Raw genomic sequence first — 15827 nt, 5'->3', positions numbered from 1 at the left:
TATTCTGGAACGGGGTGGTAATATCGACAATATTTACCTAGATTTTGCCAAGGCTTTCGACAGTGTACCCCACAAAAGGCTGAAAATCAAACTGGAAGGGTACGGAATTCGGGGAAATGTCCTAGCGTGGATAGAAGACTTTCTACATGACCGCAAGCAGTGTGTGGTGATTAATGTCACAAAATCATCATCCGTACCTGTCATAAGCCGAGTACCACAATGCAGTGTATTGGGCCCGCTGTTGTTTGTTTGTTTCATAAATGACATGCCTGACGTTGTACACTCCTTCATACAAATGTTTGCCGATGACGCCGTTATTTCGGGAAATCAAGAACCAAGTGGACTGTGAAGAACTGCAGAAGGACGTATGGCAACTCACTTACTTGACAAGTTTTATCAACAACAAAGACAGTTGAACTTTTTACTTTTACTTTTATCCTCTTTGCCACTCATTGGCTCGCTAGCCGCCCGGGCGATCGGTCACGTCTCTGTCACGCACTGTTGGCAAGTACTGGGCATGCACCGGCTCCTGAATGTACCTGAACCCACTTTCAACATCACTCACAATGGATCTTGAATGTTCCAACTGTAATCAGACATATCTAAGTTGCCGTCACAAATGCAACCACAGTTGCAATTTCAAATGCTGTGTAATTATACTAAGGAATAACGAAGTCTCGGGTGCAATCTAAGGTTGAGAGAAATCGGAGGACTCAGGCGTCCTGAAGCGATGAGAAAACGGACTCCTCAGACGGGGGACTCAAATAAAGAAAGCATAGCTACACGTTTTGTGGGTTATTGAGCGTAATATGAATCGTCTGATTTTACGTTAACTGACGGGTACGACCCAGGTTATTACAGCAGTAGGCGCATACACCTCCCTTAGAACGGAAAGAGGTATAAAGGCTGCAGTTGGAGACTTGAAAAGGTTTGGGTGAAGCTGCTTTGGACAGTTGAAGTTCGGAAAGTAGTAAGGGGTCGGGGGAAGAGGTTAATAGATGGTGCTCCACATGGCAGCAAGAGCAAGGTCTACCATTAGACAATAGATTATGCTTCCAATATCTTCCCAGGCGGTAGTACCTCCCTGTTTGGTAGCTGCCAACTACCTACTACCTTGTGTACGGTAAATACCATACTGTACCGTTAGACCATATTTACGATGACAACAGACAAAGAATTATAGTCACAGTAGTCTAACGAAACTAGATTTACCGCAAGATTGTTAAGAAAGGTTTATTAGTTGTTATACGTTATTTCTGATCGTTTTGTGTTATTTGATGAAATATTTTAGTGATCTTGCTCGTAATATTGTTCCAACATTATAAGTCTAACTCCTATGTTTGGAAATTGAAAATATCACTAACTCGCTCGTCAATAATATTCCATCAAAATTTAATGAATTTAATTTTTAAAGCAGGAAAAATATGAATTTATTTTGTTAAATATAATCTGTAAAATTGCTAATGATAGGTTCTCATTTGATGGTGTGGACCTGTTCTGTGATTGGTGGAATGTTAACCTTCTCAGTCGCTCTGTGTTGTTGGTTGGTTCAAGTGGAGTTGGTCTGTAACCTGTTGATTGTTGGCGGAATATCTCCAGTTTCTCTTTTATTTACTGTCAGGGACTAGCAGAGTATAAAGAAGACAGGAGTTAAATAAGTGAGTAGTAGATGAGATATTGTTGTAAGATGGTGAACTGTGCCTGCTGCTGGGCTGACCGCCTCTGGCTAATATTAAAATATTAAATGTACTTCATGTTTGTTGTATAAGGTTTCATATTATGGTAGCCAGTAAGGGTATGGTTAGTGTAGGGGAGGGTGACGGTGTGTGGTTAGTGTAGGGGAGGGTGACTGTGTGTGGTTAGTGTTGGGGAGGGTGACGGTGTGTGGTTAGTGTAGGGGAGGGTGACGGTGTGTGGTTAGTGTAAGGGAGGGTGACGGTGTGGTTAGGTGTAGGGGAGGGTGTGGTGTGTGGTTAGTGGGGATGGTGACTGTGTGTGGTTAGGTGTTGGGGAGGGTGACGGTGGTGTGTGTGTGACGGTGTTAGTGTAGGGGAGGGTGACGTGTGTGTGGTTAGTGTAGGGGAGGGTGACGGTGTGTGGTTAGTGTAGGGAAGGGTGATGTGTGTGGTTAGTGTAGGGGAGGGTGACGGTGTGTGGTTAGTGTAGGGAGGGTGACGGTGTGTGGTTAGTGTAGGGGAGGGTGACTGTGTGTGGTTAGTGTTGGGGAGGGTGATGTGGGTTGTGTTGGGGAGGGGTGACGGTGTGTGGTTGGTGTGTGGGGAGGGGGTGACGTGTGTGGTTAGTGTAGGGAGGGTGACGGATGTGTGTGGTTAGTGTAGGGGAGGTGATGGTGTGTGGGTGTAGTGTGTGGTGGGGAGGTGATGGTGTGGTTAGTGTGGGGGTGTGTGTGTGACGGTGTGGTGTGGTGTAGGGGAGGTGTGTGGTGTGTAGGGGAGGGTGACGGTGTGTGTTAGTGTGGAGGGTGATGGTGTGGTTAGTAGGGAGGGGTGAGGGGAGGTGATGGGTGTGTGGTTAGTGTAGGGGAGGGTGATGGTGTGTGGTTAGTGTAGGGAGGGTGACGGTGTGTGGTTAGTGTAGGGGAGGGTGATGGTGTGTGGTTAGTGTAGGGGAGGGGTGATGGTGTATGGTTAGTGTAGGGGAGGGTGACAGTGTGTGGTTAGTGTAGGGGAGGTGATGGTGTGTGGTTAGTGTAGGGAGGGGTGAGGGTGGTGTGTGGTGTGTGGTTAGTGGGGAGGGTGTGTGTGGTTAGTGTAGGGGAGGTGATGTGTGTGGTGTAGGGGAGGGTGATGTGGTGTGGTTAGTGTAGGGTGATGGTGTGGTTAGTGTGGGAGGGTGATGGTGTGGTTAGTGTAGGGGAGGTGATGGTGTGTGTTGGGTGTAGGGGAGGGTGACAGGTGTGGTTAGTGTAGGGAGGGTGATGGTGTGTGGTTAGTGTAGGGGAGGGTGATGGTGTGTGGTTAGTGTAGGGGAGGGTGATTGTGTGTGGTTGGTGTAGGGGAGGGGTGACGTGTGTGGTTAGGTGTAGGGGAGGGTGACGGTGTGTGGTTAGTGTAGGGGAGGTGATGGTGTGTGGTTAGTGTAGTAGGGGAGGGGGGTGATGGTGTATGGTTAGTGTAGGGGAGGGTGACAGTGTGTGGTTAGGTGTAGGGGAGGGTGACAGTGTGGTTAGTGTAGGGAGGGTGACGGTGTGTGGTTAGTGTAGGGGAGGGTGACGTGTGTGGTTGGTGTAGGGGAGGGTGATGGTGTGGTTAGTGTAGGGGAGGGTGGATTGCATGTGGTTAGTGTTAGGGGAGGGTGAGTGTGTGGTTAGTGTAGGGAGGTGACGGTGTGTGGTTAGTGTAGGGTGATGGTGTGTGGTTAGGAGGGGATGGGGGAGGGTGTGTGTGGGTGTGAGTGTAGGGAGGGTGACGGTGTGTGGTTAGTGGGGAGGGTGACAGTGTGGTTAGGTAGGGGGATTGTGTGTGGTTAGTGTAGGGAGGGTGATGGTGTGTGGTTAGTAGTAGGGAGGGTGACGGTGTGTGGTTAGTGTAGGGGAGGGGTGACGGTGTGGTTAGTGTAGGGGAGGGTGACGGTGTGTGGTTGGAGGTGTAGGGGGGGTGTGGGGTAGGGGAGGGGGGTGTGTGGTTGGAGGTGTGGTGGGAGGGGAGGGTGACGGTGTGTGGTTAGTGTAGGGGAGGGTGACGGTGTGTGGTGTGTGGAGTGGGAGGGTGACGGTGTGTGGTTAGTAGGGGAGGGTGACGGTGTGTGGTTAGTGGGGAGGGTGACGGTGTGTGGTTAGTGTGTGTGGGTGAGGGTGATGGTGTGTGGTTAGTGTAGGGGAGGGTGACGATGTGTGGTTAGTGTAGGGGAGGGTGAAGGGTGTGGTTAGTGTTGGGGAGGGTGACGGTGTGTGGCTAGTAGGGGAGGGTGACTAGTGTAGGGGAGGGTGACGGTGTGGGGAGGGTGACGTGTGTGGTTAAGGGGAGGTGACGTGTGTGGTTAGTGTGTAGTGGTTAGTGTAGGGAGGGTGACGGTGTGTGGTTAGTAGGGGAGGGCACGTGTGGGGTTAGGTGTAGGGGAGGGTGTGGTGTGTGTGGTTAGTAGGGGAGGGTGACGGTGTGTGGTTAGTGTAGGGGAGGGTGACTGTGTTGTGTAGGGAAGTGGGGGGAGGGTGTGTGTGGTTGTAGGGGAGGGACGGTGTGTGTGTGTGGTTAGTGTTGGGAGGGTGACGGTGTGGTTAGTGTAGGAGGGTGACGACGTGTGTGGTTAGTGTTGGGGAGGGTGACGTGTGGTTAGTGTAGGGGAGGGGTGATTAGGGGAGGGTGGTGTGTGGTTAGTGTAGGGAGGTGACGTGTGTGGTTAGTGTAGGGAGGGTGACGTGTGTGTGGGGAGGTGACGATGTGTGGTTAGTGTAGGGAGGGTGAAGGTGTGTGGTTAGTGTTGGGGAGGGTGACGGTGTGTGGTTAGTGTAGGGGAGGGTGACGGTGTGTGGTTAGTGTAGGGGAGGGTGACGGTGTGTGGTTAGTGTAGGGGAGGGTGACGGTGTGTGGTTAGTGTAGGGGGAGGTGACGGTGTGTGGTTAGTGTAGGGGGAGGGTGGTGTACACGTCTGGATGTGGATACGTGTCCCAGTGGATTTGGTGAGTGTAGTAGGAGGGTAAGTTTGTACAGTGACTTATCTTGATGGAGTGTAGGTAGTGTATTTAAAGCCATTTATAACCTACGTATTTGGTATTCATTTGAGCTCTGGTTTCTGAAGTGATGACAATTTCAACCCTGTTTATCCAAATTACTTTAATTTAGTCTGAAGCTTAGCCATCTTCCCAACTTACTAATAATTTTAAATGTCACTCTTTACTGCCAACAATATTAGCGATTCTGTCATATTTACCAACAATTTTAGTTGTTAATTTGGTTGCTAAATTGTTATTATATAGGTTACCTATATTGCTGGTTTGTTTTGTAGTGGTGCAGCCAGTAACAGAGATGGCAGTAGTACGTGTGTATCGTGGATGGGGGAATACACAGTCTCAAGCAGCAGCTAAGAAAGTCCATCTTCAGCGCCTTCAACGGTCTTGTCCCATGGTAGAGTCTCTAGAACACGAGGTCTGCTACTACATCCTCACTGATCAAGAGTATGTATAAGCTACATGTGTGTAGTGGCATGTTTCATTGTAGTACAATATTAGTAAGGCACAGGATACAGGTATGGCAGCTGTATGTGAAATGCCTGTCTACTGGTATGGCAGCCTAATATGCATGTGTGGTGAGCAGACCATGTAATGATTAAGAAAATGGCTCTTTTTGACCATTAATACAGTCCATCAATAGTACTGTTGTCATACCTATATCCAGTGTGATTTTTGGCATATGGCTGCCATACTTGTATCCAATCATTAATATTAAGCTGTTTTGCATGTACAGTATCTCAAAAAAAGTATCAGCCAGGATGGGTTGATGACTTTCGAAATGCTACATGCAACTTGTGATGTCCCGGGAGGGTTGGTATGTGTGGTATACTAGTTCTACTACATTTGGTAACCGAACATCATCTTAATTATGTTGAAGTAAATGCACATTGCATTACGTATGTTAAACTATACAATATACCAAAGTAAAATTCTGTTTACTCCTTCTTTATCTGCACTGGCAGCCTCACCATGCCTAACAACACTAAAAATGTCGCTTCTTTTCTTAAATTTTTCGAACCAGCCCTTGCTGGCCCTAAGCTCTTCAAACTCTGTGCCAGAAGAACCAGGTTGCTCTTCCTTCTAATGTTTGTAAATTTCCCTGGCTCTTTCACAAATATATTCAGTAGAAGCTGAATCTCCTTTCATTTGTTTTTCCCTAATCCAAATAAGAAGTAACCTCTCTGTTTCTGCTTTTAATGATCTATCTTTAAACACTCTGGTAGATTTGTCTCTCACTTTCACTTCTTTGAACTTGTCTTTTTGTGCAAGAATTGTCGACACAGTTGATGCCGACATGCCATATTCTTTACTAAGCACATTTGTTCTAATGCCTTCATGTTTCTTAATGATTTCCTGTTTCACTTGAATTGAAATCTCCTTTCTCGATTTCTTTGGTGCCATGCTGGATTCAATACAGTAATTTCACCACTAAAATTTTAAGTTCACTAGTTGTAATTAAAGATTATTTTCTTTATATCAACACTGCACTATATATTATCATTATGTGAAATAAATTTCAGAATGACCAATAATTGTACTGTAAAAACATAAAAATAGTTTATGTTCAAGAGAGTCTCAAGCAAGATGTTACCTCTACTGACCTGACACAAACTGATGCCTGTTTGGTGAGTTGAGTGGCTGTTTGGCGTGCTAAAAACTAGTTTCCTGTACAGTACTTCAATTATGTTAAATAATTGTTAAAATTACTAAAAAAAATGTAATATAAAACTTGGAAAATTATTGAATAGTACAACCTTCTTGATATTTACTCAAATGGGAACGAATTTAAGCCATAGAACCGATTACTGTATTGGCGGATTAATATTCCAGCTGGTGGGCAAGCGAAAACATGTTGAGAGGAATTCGGTAAGACTTTTTTTCGTTAACCAAATTGAATATTCTTATGGAAGGTAATTCGTTAACTGAATTTCATTATCCGAGGGACCACTGTGTGTGTGTGTGTGTGTGTGTGTGTGTGTGTGTATATTTATTTATTTATTTATTTATTTTACAAATGTAAGCATCCGCTTTTGTGAACACCAATGAAAAGAAATTGTTCAACGCCTCCGCCTTATCCTGGTCATAATGTGCATCGCTGCCATCTTCAAACCTCAGGTCCTATATGTCTACTCACATTTTTAATTTTGACTTTGCATAGTGGTAAAAAGCCTTTGGGTTTCACTTGACCTCACTTGCAATCTGCCTCTGGAACTCTTTTTCAGCCATTCTGCACTCTGACTTTGCTTGATTCCTGGATCTGGCATTCATCCTCCTTTCTTGCTCTTCATTTGTTGTAACCCACGTTGTGACGGCACTGAGTGTGAGCTCTTTCAAGACTAGACTTGACCAACATAGGTGAGGTACAGATACATTCAGGAGCAAGTACAGTACTTGCCAACAGTGCTCAACAGACGTGACTGACTGCCCAAGCAGCTAACGAGCCGATCATTAGTGAGGAACATTAAAAAATAAATTACTACGTACTTGCGGCTCAATAGAAGCTGCTGAGATGTAAACCAACTCATTTAATTTACTTGAATTTTTAGCTACTTAAAAGACTACATCTATTGTATTTTGTTATTTAATGTACAGTATACATTTTTATATTCAAGAGGTAAAGCCAGTACAATACAGTAAATCCTAGCTAAATGTCGTGGTTACGTTCTTCAAAAACACAGCATTAATGGAAACAATGCTAACAATCAATTTTCCTCATAAGAAATAGATAAATACGCTAGTTACGTTCCCCAGCCTCCCTTTGCCCCATAAAATACATTACGGTACATCTACATAAATTACCGTATATACTCGTGTGTAGTTTGAGTTTTTAAGACCAAATTTTTAGGCAAAAAATTGGGGGTCGACCTCTACATGGGTAATAGTTTGGTTAGGTTGAATCCGTGCATGATGGGAAGGGCTAGGAGCAACTTTTAGCTTTAGACATGAAAGTATTTACCATTTACTGCCAGTAAACAATGGAAACGTAAAATATGTACCAATTAGTAATGAAAAGCTGTGCATTGCCTTCAGCAGATGAAGCGCACCAACTTACAATAGACTAAATTACCTTACAACGTGCTTTCAGTATATGTTGAAGTTATTAGCACAGGCTAACTTATCATATACGGTATCACAGTACTCATTGATCTACAAAAAATACCGGTAATAAAAACTTTTCGATATTTCACACTTAATATAATACCCGGTAATCCACCTCAACCTCATATTGTTTTCAACGATGCACGACGCACCACCAGCTGTTGAGTATCAGCTGGATGGTACACGTGTTTTTCGAATCGTTTTCAGTTAAAAACGGTTACATCACACGTATATTTTACCTTAACCGTGCCTGAATGAATATATTCTCGGAAATAAATAGTAGTTTTGCTGAAACGTGATGTATTTCAATGTAAAATACACTTGTAGGATAAAATACATGACGAAAACAAAAGACTTTACCTAACCTTCCGATGTTCAAGAGATGTTACGGTATTCGTTTTTTTAATAGTTTTCGGTTAAAATACTATTATATTACAATTATATTCTATTCATACTGTGCTCTATATTATAAAATTTCCTTAATATATATATATATATATATATATATATATATATATATATATATATATATATATATATATATATATATATATATATATATATATATATATATATATATATATATATATATATATATATAATGATGGTTGTGGAAATGTATGCATAATGGTTGTTTTTCATTGTGTAAATTTTACAAACTTCTCTATGGGAGTTTCACTACACTTTATATTTTTTGAAACAGGAAAGTGGGAGCAGAGGGAGACAAAAGATACTGTATATTGTCTCACAATCTATAGAAATGGGTGTACATTTTTCCCCTTATCTCCTCCACTTCAGTCTTCTTTGCTCTTGGGTGTGTAGTAACAAAACTACTAGTGGTATTATCTGCCCTCATACTCCACTGGGCTAATAGCACCATAGAACACTGATAAGATTGTGGTATTTCCATGTTCTGCAGAATTGGAAATCTATTGCAGTACTGTACTAATGGTTAATGATCAGTATTACAGGGCTATTAGCAAAATGTAGAAAGATTTCCTAATACAGTAGTACAATTTTCTTCAGGAATAAAGGACCCTGTGGCAGTGATGTAGCAGAAGTGCTCGGTGGTGAAGTAGCTTGTCAACTCTGGGGACTTTTGGGCGATCCTTGGGTGGATGGACTTGACCTACACACCAACACTCAGCTACAAGTTAACACAGAGACTACCCAGACCATTATTGAAATTGGTCCCAGGTAAATTATGAAGGTGATTCTTAATATTGCAAGTGAATTCACAAATTTTATATAGGTATCTAGGATCAGAGCCATAGTACCCAGAAAATCTTTGAAACCACTGAGGTGCATATGACTGTTATGGAGAACTTATTTTATTTTGAAGCTTCATGTCTCCCATTACCAGATGTTGGGCTTAGTGTACTTTGTGAGGTAAGCTGGTAGGTCTTGAAGCTTCATGTCTCCCATTACCAGATGTTGGGCTTAGTGTACTTTGTGAGGTAAGCTGGTAGGTCAATATAGAACCAAACGGGAAGTTGTGAAAGTAATGGAACAGGAAAACACAGATTGAATTTATAAGGTATAGGCTTCCACAGATGGAATAGCTTTGATAAAGTTCTGGATCTTGTTTATTATGGCTTAAACTACAGGGTGAGGTTAGTCATTAAAATAATCATAGATGTTTGAGTAACCAGATATTTGCCGTCATCTCCAGATGTGCTTTGGGGCTACAGTACTTGGGTGGTGGGTATGAAATAAAAGATATAATGTTAATACTGTAGTTAAATTATTATGTGCTGTGATGGTGTGTGAATATATTGTGCTGTGTATCTGTGGTCCGTAATATCTGGCACCTTTAGCGATCCATGGACCAAGTAGTTAGTTGGGTTTAGTTTTATAATAAATTTCTCCTGACCTGACATGGTCAAAATAAAATACCAGATAGATCTCCTGTCAGTCCCAAAGGCAATTGGGACACTTAAAGTGGAAGAATCAAGATTAGTTTGCTCATGCTGAAAACTGATTATTTACCAACACACTATAAAGGAGGCAAGTTGAATTAGATTCTCATAACCTCAGCCATTATTTGTAGTATTGTCAGTTTTACTTTGGTCCTTCAAATTATATATTTTTTGTATTAATGAATTAATTTTCATATATACATTTACTTTTATTATGAGGCCTTTTGCAAGTGACCAAGAAATTTTTACATTCATTGCTACTCTCCTTCAGACTGTTAAAGATGTCTCTGACTGATATTATGGCCATAGGCAGTAGCAGTGAGAGAAATAAAACCAAATCTTTTTTCTTGAATATTCTAGACTGAACTTCACGACAGCATGGAGCACCAATGCAGTCAGTATATGTCATGCCATGGGCCTTACTTGTGTAACCAGACTTGAGCGAGCACACCGCTATCTGGTTACCACCAAGGAAACACTTGACACTGGAAAGAGGGAGGAGGTTAGTTATAAGATTTTTACATAGAGTAATGAGATGGAAGAGTGTGAATCATGTGTTTTGTAGCTTTAAAATGGGTACTTATGCTTCATAGGATTTAAAGTCGTATTGATTGCCTTTAACAAATTGCTGCGAGTGGAACTCGTTAAGGCTGTTTTTGTGTATGATTCAATGGCCGAGATTTTTTTTATCCATTGTCCACACCAATACATGTAATGAGACTACAGACTTCACTGTATTAACAAGAAATTTTACAGGAAACTGAACACTGGCTCAATCATGTGCCAGGCAAGATTGGTAAGGCATTATATAATATGGTGTGCATTGAGCTGACCAATCACCTCGCCTATAACCCAGGCAAAAAAGTTGTTCCTTTAGTCCAAAACACAATCGCTTCAGTCTGAACCAACAGGAGGTAAATCTCCTTATTCAATAGCAAAGTATTGACAACAGCCACTACAACCCAAGTTTAAGCCAATTTTTCATATACAGTGGTCCCTCGGTTAACGAACTCAATTCGTTCCAGAGGGTCGTTCGTTAACCAAAAATTTCGTTAACCGAAGCCATTGTTTCAATGAGATATTGGGTAATTGGTTCCAGCTCACAGAAAAGTAAGAAAAGTATATACAAAGTAAAGCCAAAAACGCATAAAGTCAGAAACCCCTAAAATTCCCCTTAAATCACTATATATATATATATATATATATATATATATATATATATATATATATATATATATATATATATATATATATATATATATATATATATATATATATATATATATAAATCAGATAATATCAGAACTGCATCTGAAAGCAGTGCCTTGTTTGTTCATGTTAGGAATAATAATCACCCCATTGCTTGGGAAAAAAGCTTAGAAGTATTCAAATCATCTTGTGTCACAGAAAGACTTCTTGTTGAAGCTAGTTTGATTAAGGAATTAAAATCAATAAACCTTAGTGATGGTCAGTTCAAAACTGATAATATGTTACATAAATTTATTTGTCAGTGGCCCAAGGTTAAAAATGCTTTGAAAACCTTTGATCTAGATGTATGATAGTTATTTTGTGGGTCCCCTTTTTTCTGACCTGACTTGTCTAGTCACGTCACCTCCCTTCTCTTAAGCTCCTCTACGTGTGTGTTGGTGTGGGGATTAGTGGATGTCATTATTTTGACCTGACCTCATGTTTTTAGGTCACCCTGTATATTTAAGCCTCTCTCTGTCCATGTAATCCAGTTGCCTCTGAAGATGTCTTGAATAAAGACGAAAGCTAAGGTACTCCGTTGTTTCCATCTTCCCGTGTGATTTTATCAAGATATATATATATATATATATATATATATATATATAATGTGTGTGTGTGCAAGTAAATCACTGTAGGTGCACGTGATCTAGGTATATGCTGATAACCACAAGGAAAAAAGAAAACACGAAGTTCCCAAGCGCTTTCGTGTAATTCACATCTTCAGGGGTGAGTACAGACAAAAGAGAAATACAATCCAAGGTGTATATATACAGAGGAGGGTGAGACCAGGTCCACAATGGTCAGGTATTAGGTAATGACCCTACTAATCTTTAAATAGCACACAATGGTTGGTGGTCAGGTCAGATGGTCAGGTGACCCGACCTTCTCACCTGATTACAAATCTTCTTAATTACAAAATTGTCCAGCTTGTACATGCTGTTACTCAAATTCGTGTTGAATGCTTCGGTATGTTTAATAAGACTAGATTCTATGATGTTCCTACTATCAATTGAATTATATGGTAATATTGAGGAGGCATTATCCCAGTCAATGCAATGCTTGTTATCCCTCAAATGAACAAACAGAGCATTGGATTCCTGGCCTGTCCTAACACTGTATTTGTGTTGTTTAATTCTAGTTGCAAGATCTTTACCTGTCTGGCCTAAGTAAAACATATTACATTCCTTGCAAGGAACTTTATAAATGCAACCAATTGTGTTGTTGGGGGAGTTCTTGATTAACATTTGTTTAACAGTGCATGAGTTTTTAAATGCCACATTGACGTTCCAGGTTTTTAGTTGTGAAGGAATGTGTGAGAAATTTTTGTGAAATGGTAATATTAAGATATTCTTATGGTCATGGGTGGGCTTGGGATCAGTTCTATAAAAAGTTTTCTTAGTAATGTTTAGGCATTTGTCTATGAAAGATCTAGGGTATTTAAGGTTTGAGCCAATATTATATATATATTTGTATTCCTCATCAATGAATTCCGGACTGCAAATTCTCAAGGCACGTAAAAACATTGTTGAAAATACTGACTGTTTGACTTTATTATGGTGGGCAGAATAATAATGAATGTATGAACACACATTACAGTAGTTGGTTTTCTATAAATACTGAACTTAAAAGTGTTACCTATTCTGTGTATCAGACAGTCTAGGAATGGCAATTTACAGTCTTGCTCTAATTCCACAGTGAATTTGATCGAGGGGGCTAAGTTGTTAAATTGTGGCAGGAAAGCTTTTAGGTCCTCATTACATGGCCAGAGACATAATACATCATCAACATATCTAAACCAGACTGCTGAAGGTGGTAAAATATTACTTAATAGTTTCTTTTCAAAGAATTCCATATATAGGTTGCTTAATACAGGTGAGAGTGGATTACCCATTGCCATACCAAATTTTTGAGCATAATATTCTCCATTGAATTCGAATTTGCAATCCTTAATACATTGTTTGATGAGTTCGATGAAGTCGTCTTTCGAGACGGGCAGTGAAATATCATCCAGGGAATCTGAGGAACTCTAGTAAATCATCAACTGGGACCTTTGTAAAGAGTGATGTTACATCAAAACTGACCAGTTTAAAATCATAATTAATGTGTAAGTTATTGAGTTTATCAACCAAATCCATATTATTCTTGATATTGGAGTTAGAAATGTTGCCAACTTGGGGATTTAGTAAAGAAACTAACCATTTAGATAGTTTATAAGGGATTGACCTAACTGAGCTAATGATGGGTCTTGCTGGGTTATTAGGCTTGTGGGTCTTGATTACACCGTACATGTATGGCAGTGGAGGGGACGTTGAAGTAAGATGTTTAATGAGAGTAGCTTTACCTCTCAATAGGGACTTCAGTTTTTTTTTGACCTGGTCTCACCCTCCTCTGTATATATACACCTTGGTTTGTATTTCTCTTTAGTCTGTACTCACCCCTGAAGATGTGAATTACACGAAAGCGCTTGGGAACTTCGTATTTTCTTCTTTCCTTGTGGTTATCAGCATATATATATGTGTGTGTGTAAATAATAATAATAATAATAATAATAATAATAATAATTAGGTAACGGTTTATTGAAAGAGCTTGACAGCCAGAAGGCTGAAAATATACAGTTACATATTTGGGGAATGGGTTTCGAATTACAAATAATATACTAGTAACATAAGTGACACAAATAAGACATATAATAACTAGATGGGGAAAAGCTCAAACTACAGTTCATTTCAACATAGTGACAGTGCAAGGAGTAGTGTTTACTGGGAGTGAATACACTGGTTTATTACAAGTTATTGATAATTTTTACAATGGTTGGGACTGGGCTGTTCTTATAGCAATCAGTTCGTGCACGTATGGGCTGACTGCTGTGGTGTCAGTCAGCAATTCTCGACTAGGGATCTCAGGTAGTAGAGCCGTGTCGCAGGATGGTGTAGAAGCTTCTACCAAATTTGCAGACAGGTCGTAGATGGTCAGTGAGAGTCGAAAGGGTCAGTGTGTTGAGCGCTTCTTGATATGTGGAGTAGGAAGGAGAGAGAATAATCTTGCATGCCCTCTTTTGCACTTTTTCTAGGTGTTTACGTTGTGTGGCATTTAGGGAGGAAGACCAGGTGAGGGAGGCATAGGTGAGCTTGGGAAGTATGAATGTTGTGTAAACACTGAGGAGCTCGTGTGCAGGAACTCCGAGGGACTTGAGTCGGCGTAGGAGGTGGAGACGAAAACTGGAGGATTTGATAACTTCACTGGGACGGTGGCTTCCAATTTAGTTTGTTGGTCTATGGTGACGTACGAGGAGCTTCGTGAATCTACAACCTGGAGTGTGTTCGCACCCAGAGCACGGGATAGACAATGTCGGAGGAGAGGTTGATGCATAATCATGGTCTGCATATTGATGGTGACATGGTTGTTGGTGGCCCAGTTTTGGGAGATCAATTCAATAAATCCTGAAGGGCGTGTATAGTTGTATATAATTGTTGACGCTGATCCCAATGGTGGAGTCGCTTACATATTTGAAGTAGCAGGGTTTCTCTTAGGCATCATTGGCTATATAAGTAAGCAGAGGTCCCATCTGTGCCTTTGGGGGACACTAACAGGTGAGTGACTGAAAGGTGGAGACGGAAGCCGCATAGCCAGGCCGGGTCACGAGGAAGTCTGTGTTATGGTATGAGACTTCTCCGAAGCCCGAGGTCAATAGCTTTGTTTATGATTATATTGTGGTCGACTAGGTCGAACGCTTTAGTGAAATCAATGAAGGCGACAGCTACAGACGTTTTTCGTTTCTCGAGATGGCGGTATATGTAATCGAGAAAGCTGACAAGACAGTGAGTGGTGGAGGAAGTTTTCATGTTGCCAAATTGTTGAGGGTCTACGACTCCTGCAATATCAGCATAAGCCCAGTCAAACACAAAACTTTCACAGATTAGGCTGGGTATTGGGGTGATTGCAATAGGTCGTAGCTGATTTAAGGATTGTGGGCTGGTTGACTTGGGCACTGGTGATACATAAGAGGTCTTCCAGTCAGCTGGGCATCTGGCTTGACTGAGAGAAGCATTGATGATGGAGCATAGGGGTTTAGCAAGCTCCGGGGAGAACTCCTTGAAGAGTTTCATTGGTAAGTCAATGGGGGTGGTAGAGCGTTTTAATTTTAGTTTGTCCAGGCGTTTTGCTACTTCAAATTCTTCTACTAAGTCAGTGGGAAGGGGGGCTGGTAGGTAAGCAGGGAGAGTGGTTGTGTCAAGCCGGGGGAGCGTCTGGCATATAGTAGCGAAATGGTTATTTGTTTGCTCAGCTGCGTCAACATTAGTGAGATGGCTAAGGAAGGGGAGGGGGTGTGTCTTATTGTTTATTCCACAGAGTTCTTTAAGCTTACCATACCATTGACTGATGTTGGTCTGCTTCAGGTGTTGTAATTTGGTTGGGTAGTGGGACTTCTTTGCAGTGCGTATTTCGTGGATGACTCGGTTGCGAAGGGACCTGTAGCGGATGTGGTCATTGAGATGAAAGGCTCTGTCTCTCTGTTGCATAAGTCTTTTGATCCGAGGTGTGATCCAGGGCAAGTCAGCTGGGTGAGATCTGACGGACTTCTCGGGGAAGAAGTGGTGGTGAGCTTCCGTGGTGGTGTTGGTATAATTTATCCATTTGGTTTCCACGTCATCCACGCTAAGTACTTCAGTCCAGGGATGGTGAACTATCCACTGCCCGAAGAGGCGCACTGCAGTCAGTAATCGGCCTGTAGGTCTTGATGTAGGGTCTCTGTACTTGAGTGGGAGTGGCAGCTGGGGACCAGAGCACTGATAAGTGTGTGCTACACCCGATAGGAGGCATTGGTTGAGGTGGTTGGTACTGGTCCGCTAAGTCAGTTAAGATAAGGTCAA

General features: G+C 41.7%; 1 protein-coding gene across 1 annotated transcript in view; it reads left to right on the top strand.

Annotated features, from left to right (window-relative positions):
- The first annotated feature begins 1500 nt into the window (after window positions 1-1500).
- Window positions 1501-15827, top strand: part of LOC121874499 (phosphoribosylformylglycinamidine synthase-like) — a 57258-nt gene continuing 42931 nt past the window's right edge. The window contains exons 1-4 of the mRNA XM_042378644.1: window positions 1501-1658; window positions 4966-5134; window positions 8816-8986; window positions 10069-10210. Of these exons, the coding sequence (XP_042234578.1) occupies window position 1658; window positions 4966-5134; window positions 8816-8986; window positions 10069-10210 (483 nt within the window). The 5' untranslated portion in view covers window positions 1501-1657. The remainder of the gene's footprint in view (window positions 1659-4965; window positions 5135-8815; window positions 8987-10068; window positions 10211-15827) is intronic.

Source organism: Homarus americanus, unplaced genomic scaffold (assembly GCF_018991925.1).
Source record: "Homarus americanus isolate GMGI-L3 unplaced genomic scaffold, GMGI_Hamer_2.0 scaffold11794, whole genome shotgun sequence".
In the NCBI taxonomy this organism is placed as follows: domain Eukaryota; kingdom Metazoa; phylum Arthropoda; class Malacostraca; order Decapoda; family Nephropidae; genus Homarus; species Homarus americanus.
Note: the sequence above shows the minus strand (reverse complement) of the source record. Positions and strands in the feature narration are given on the sequence as shown.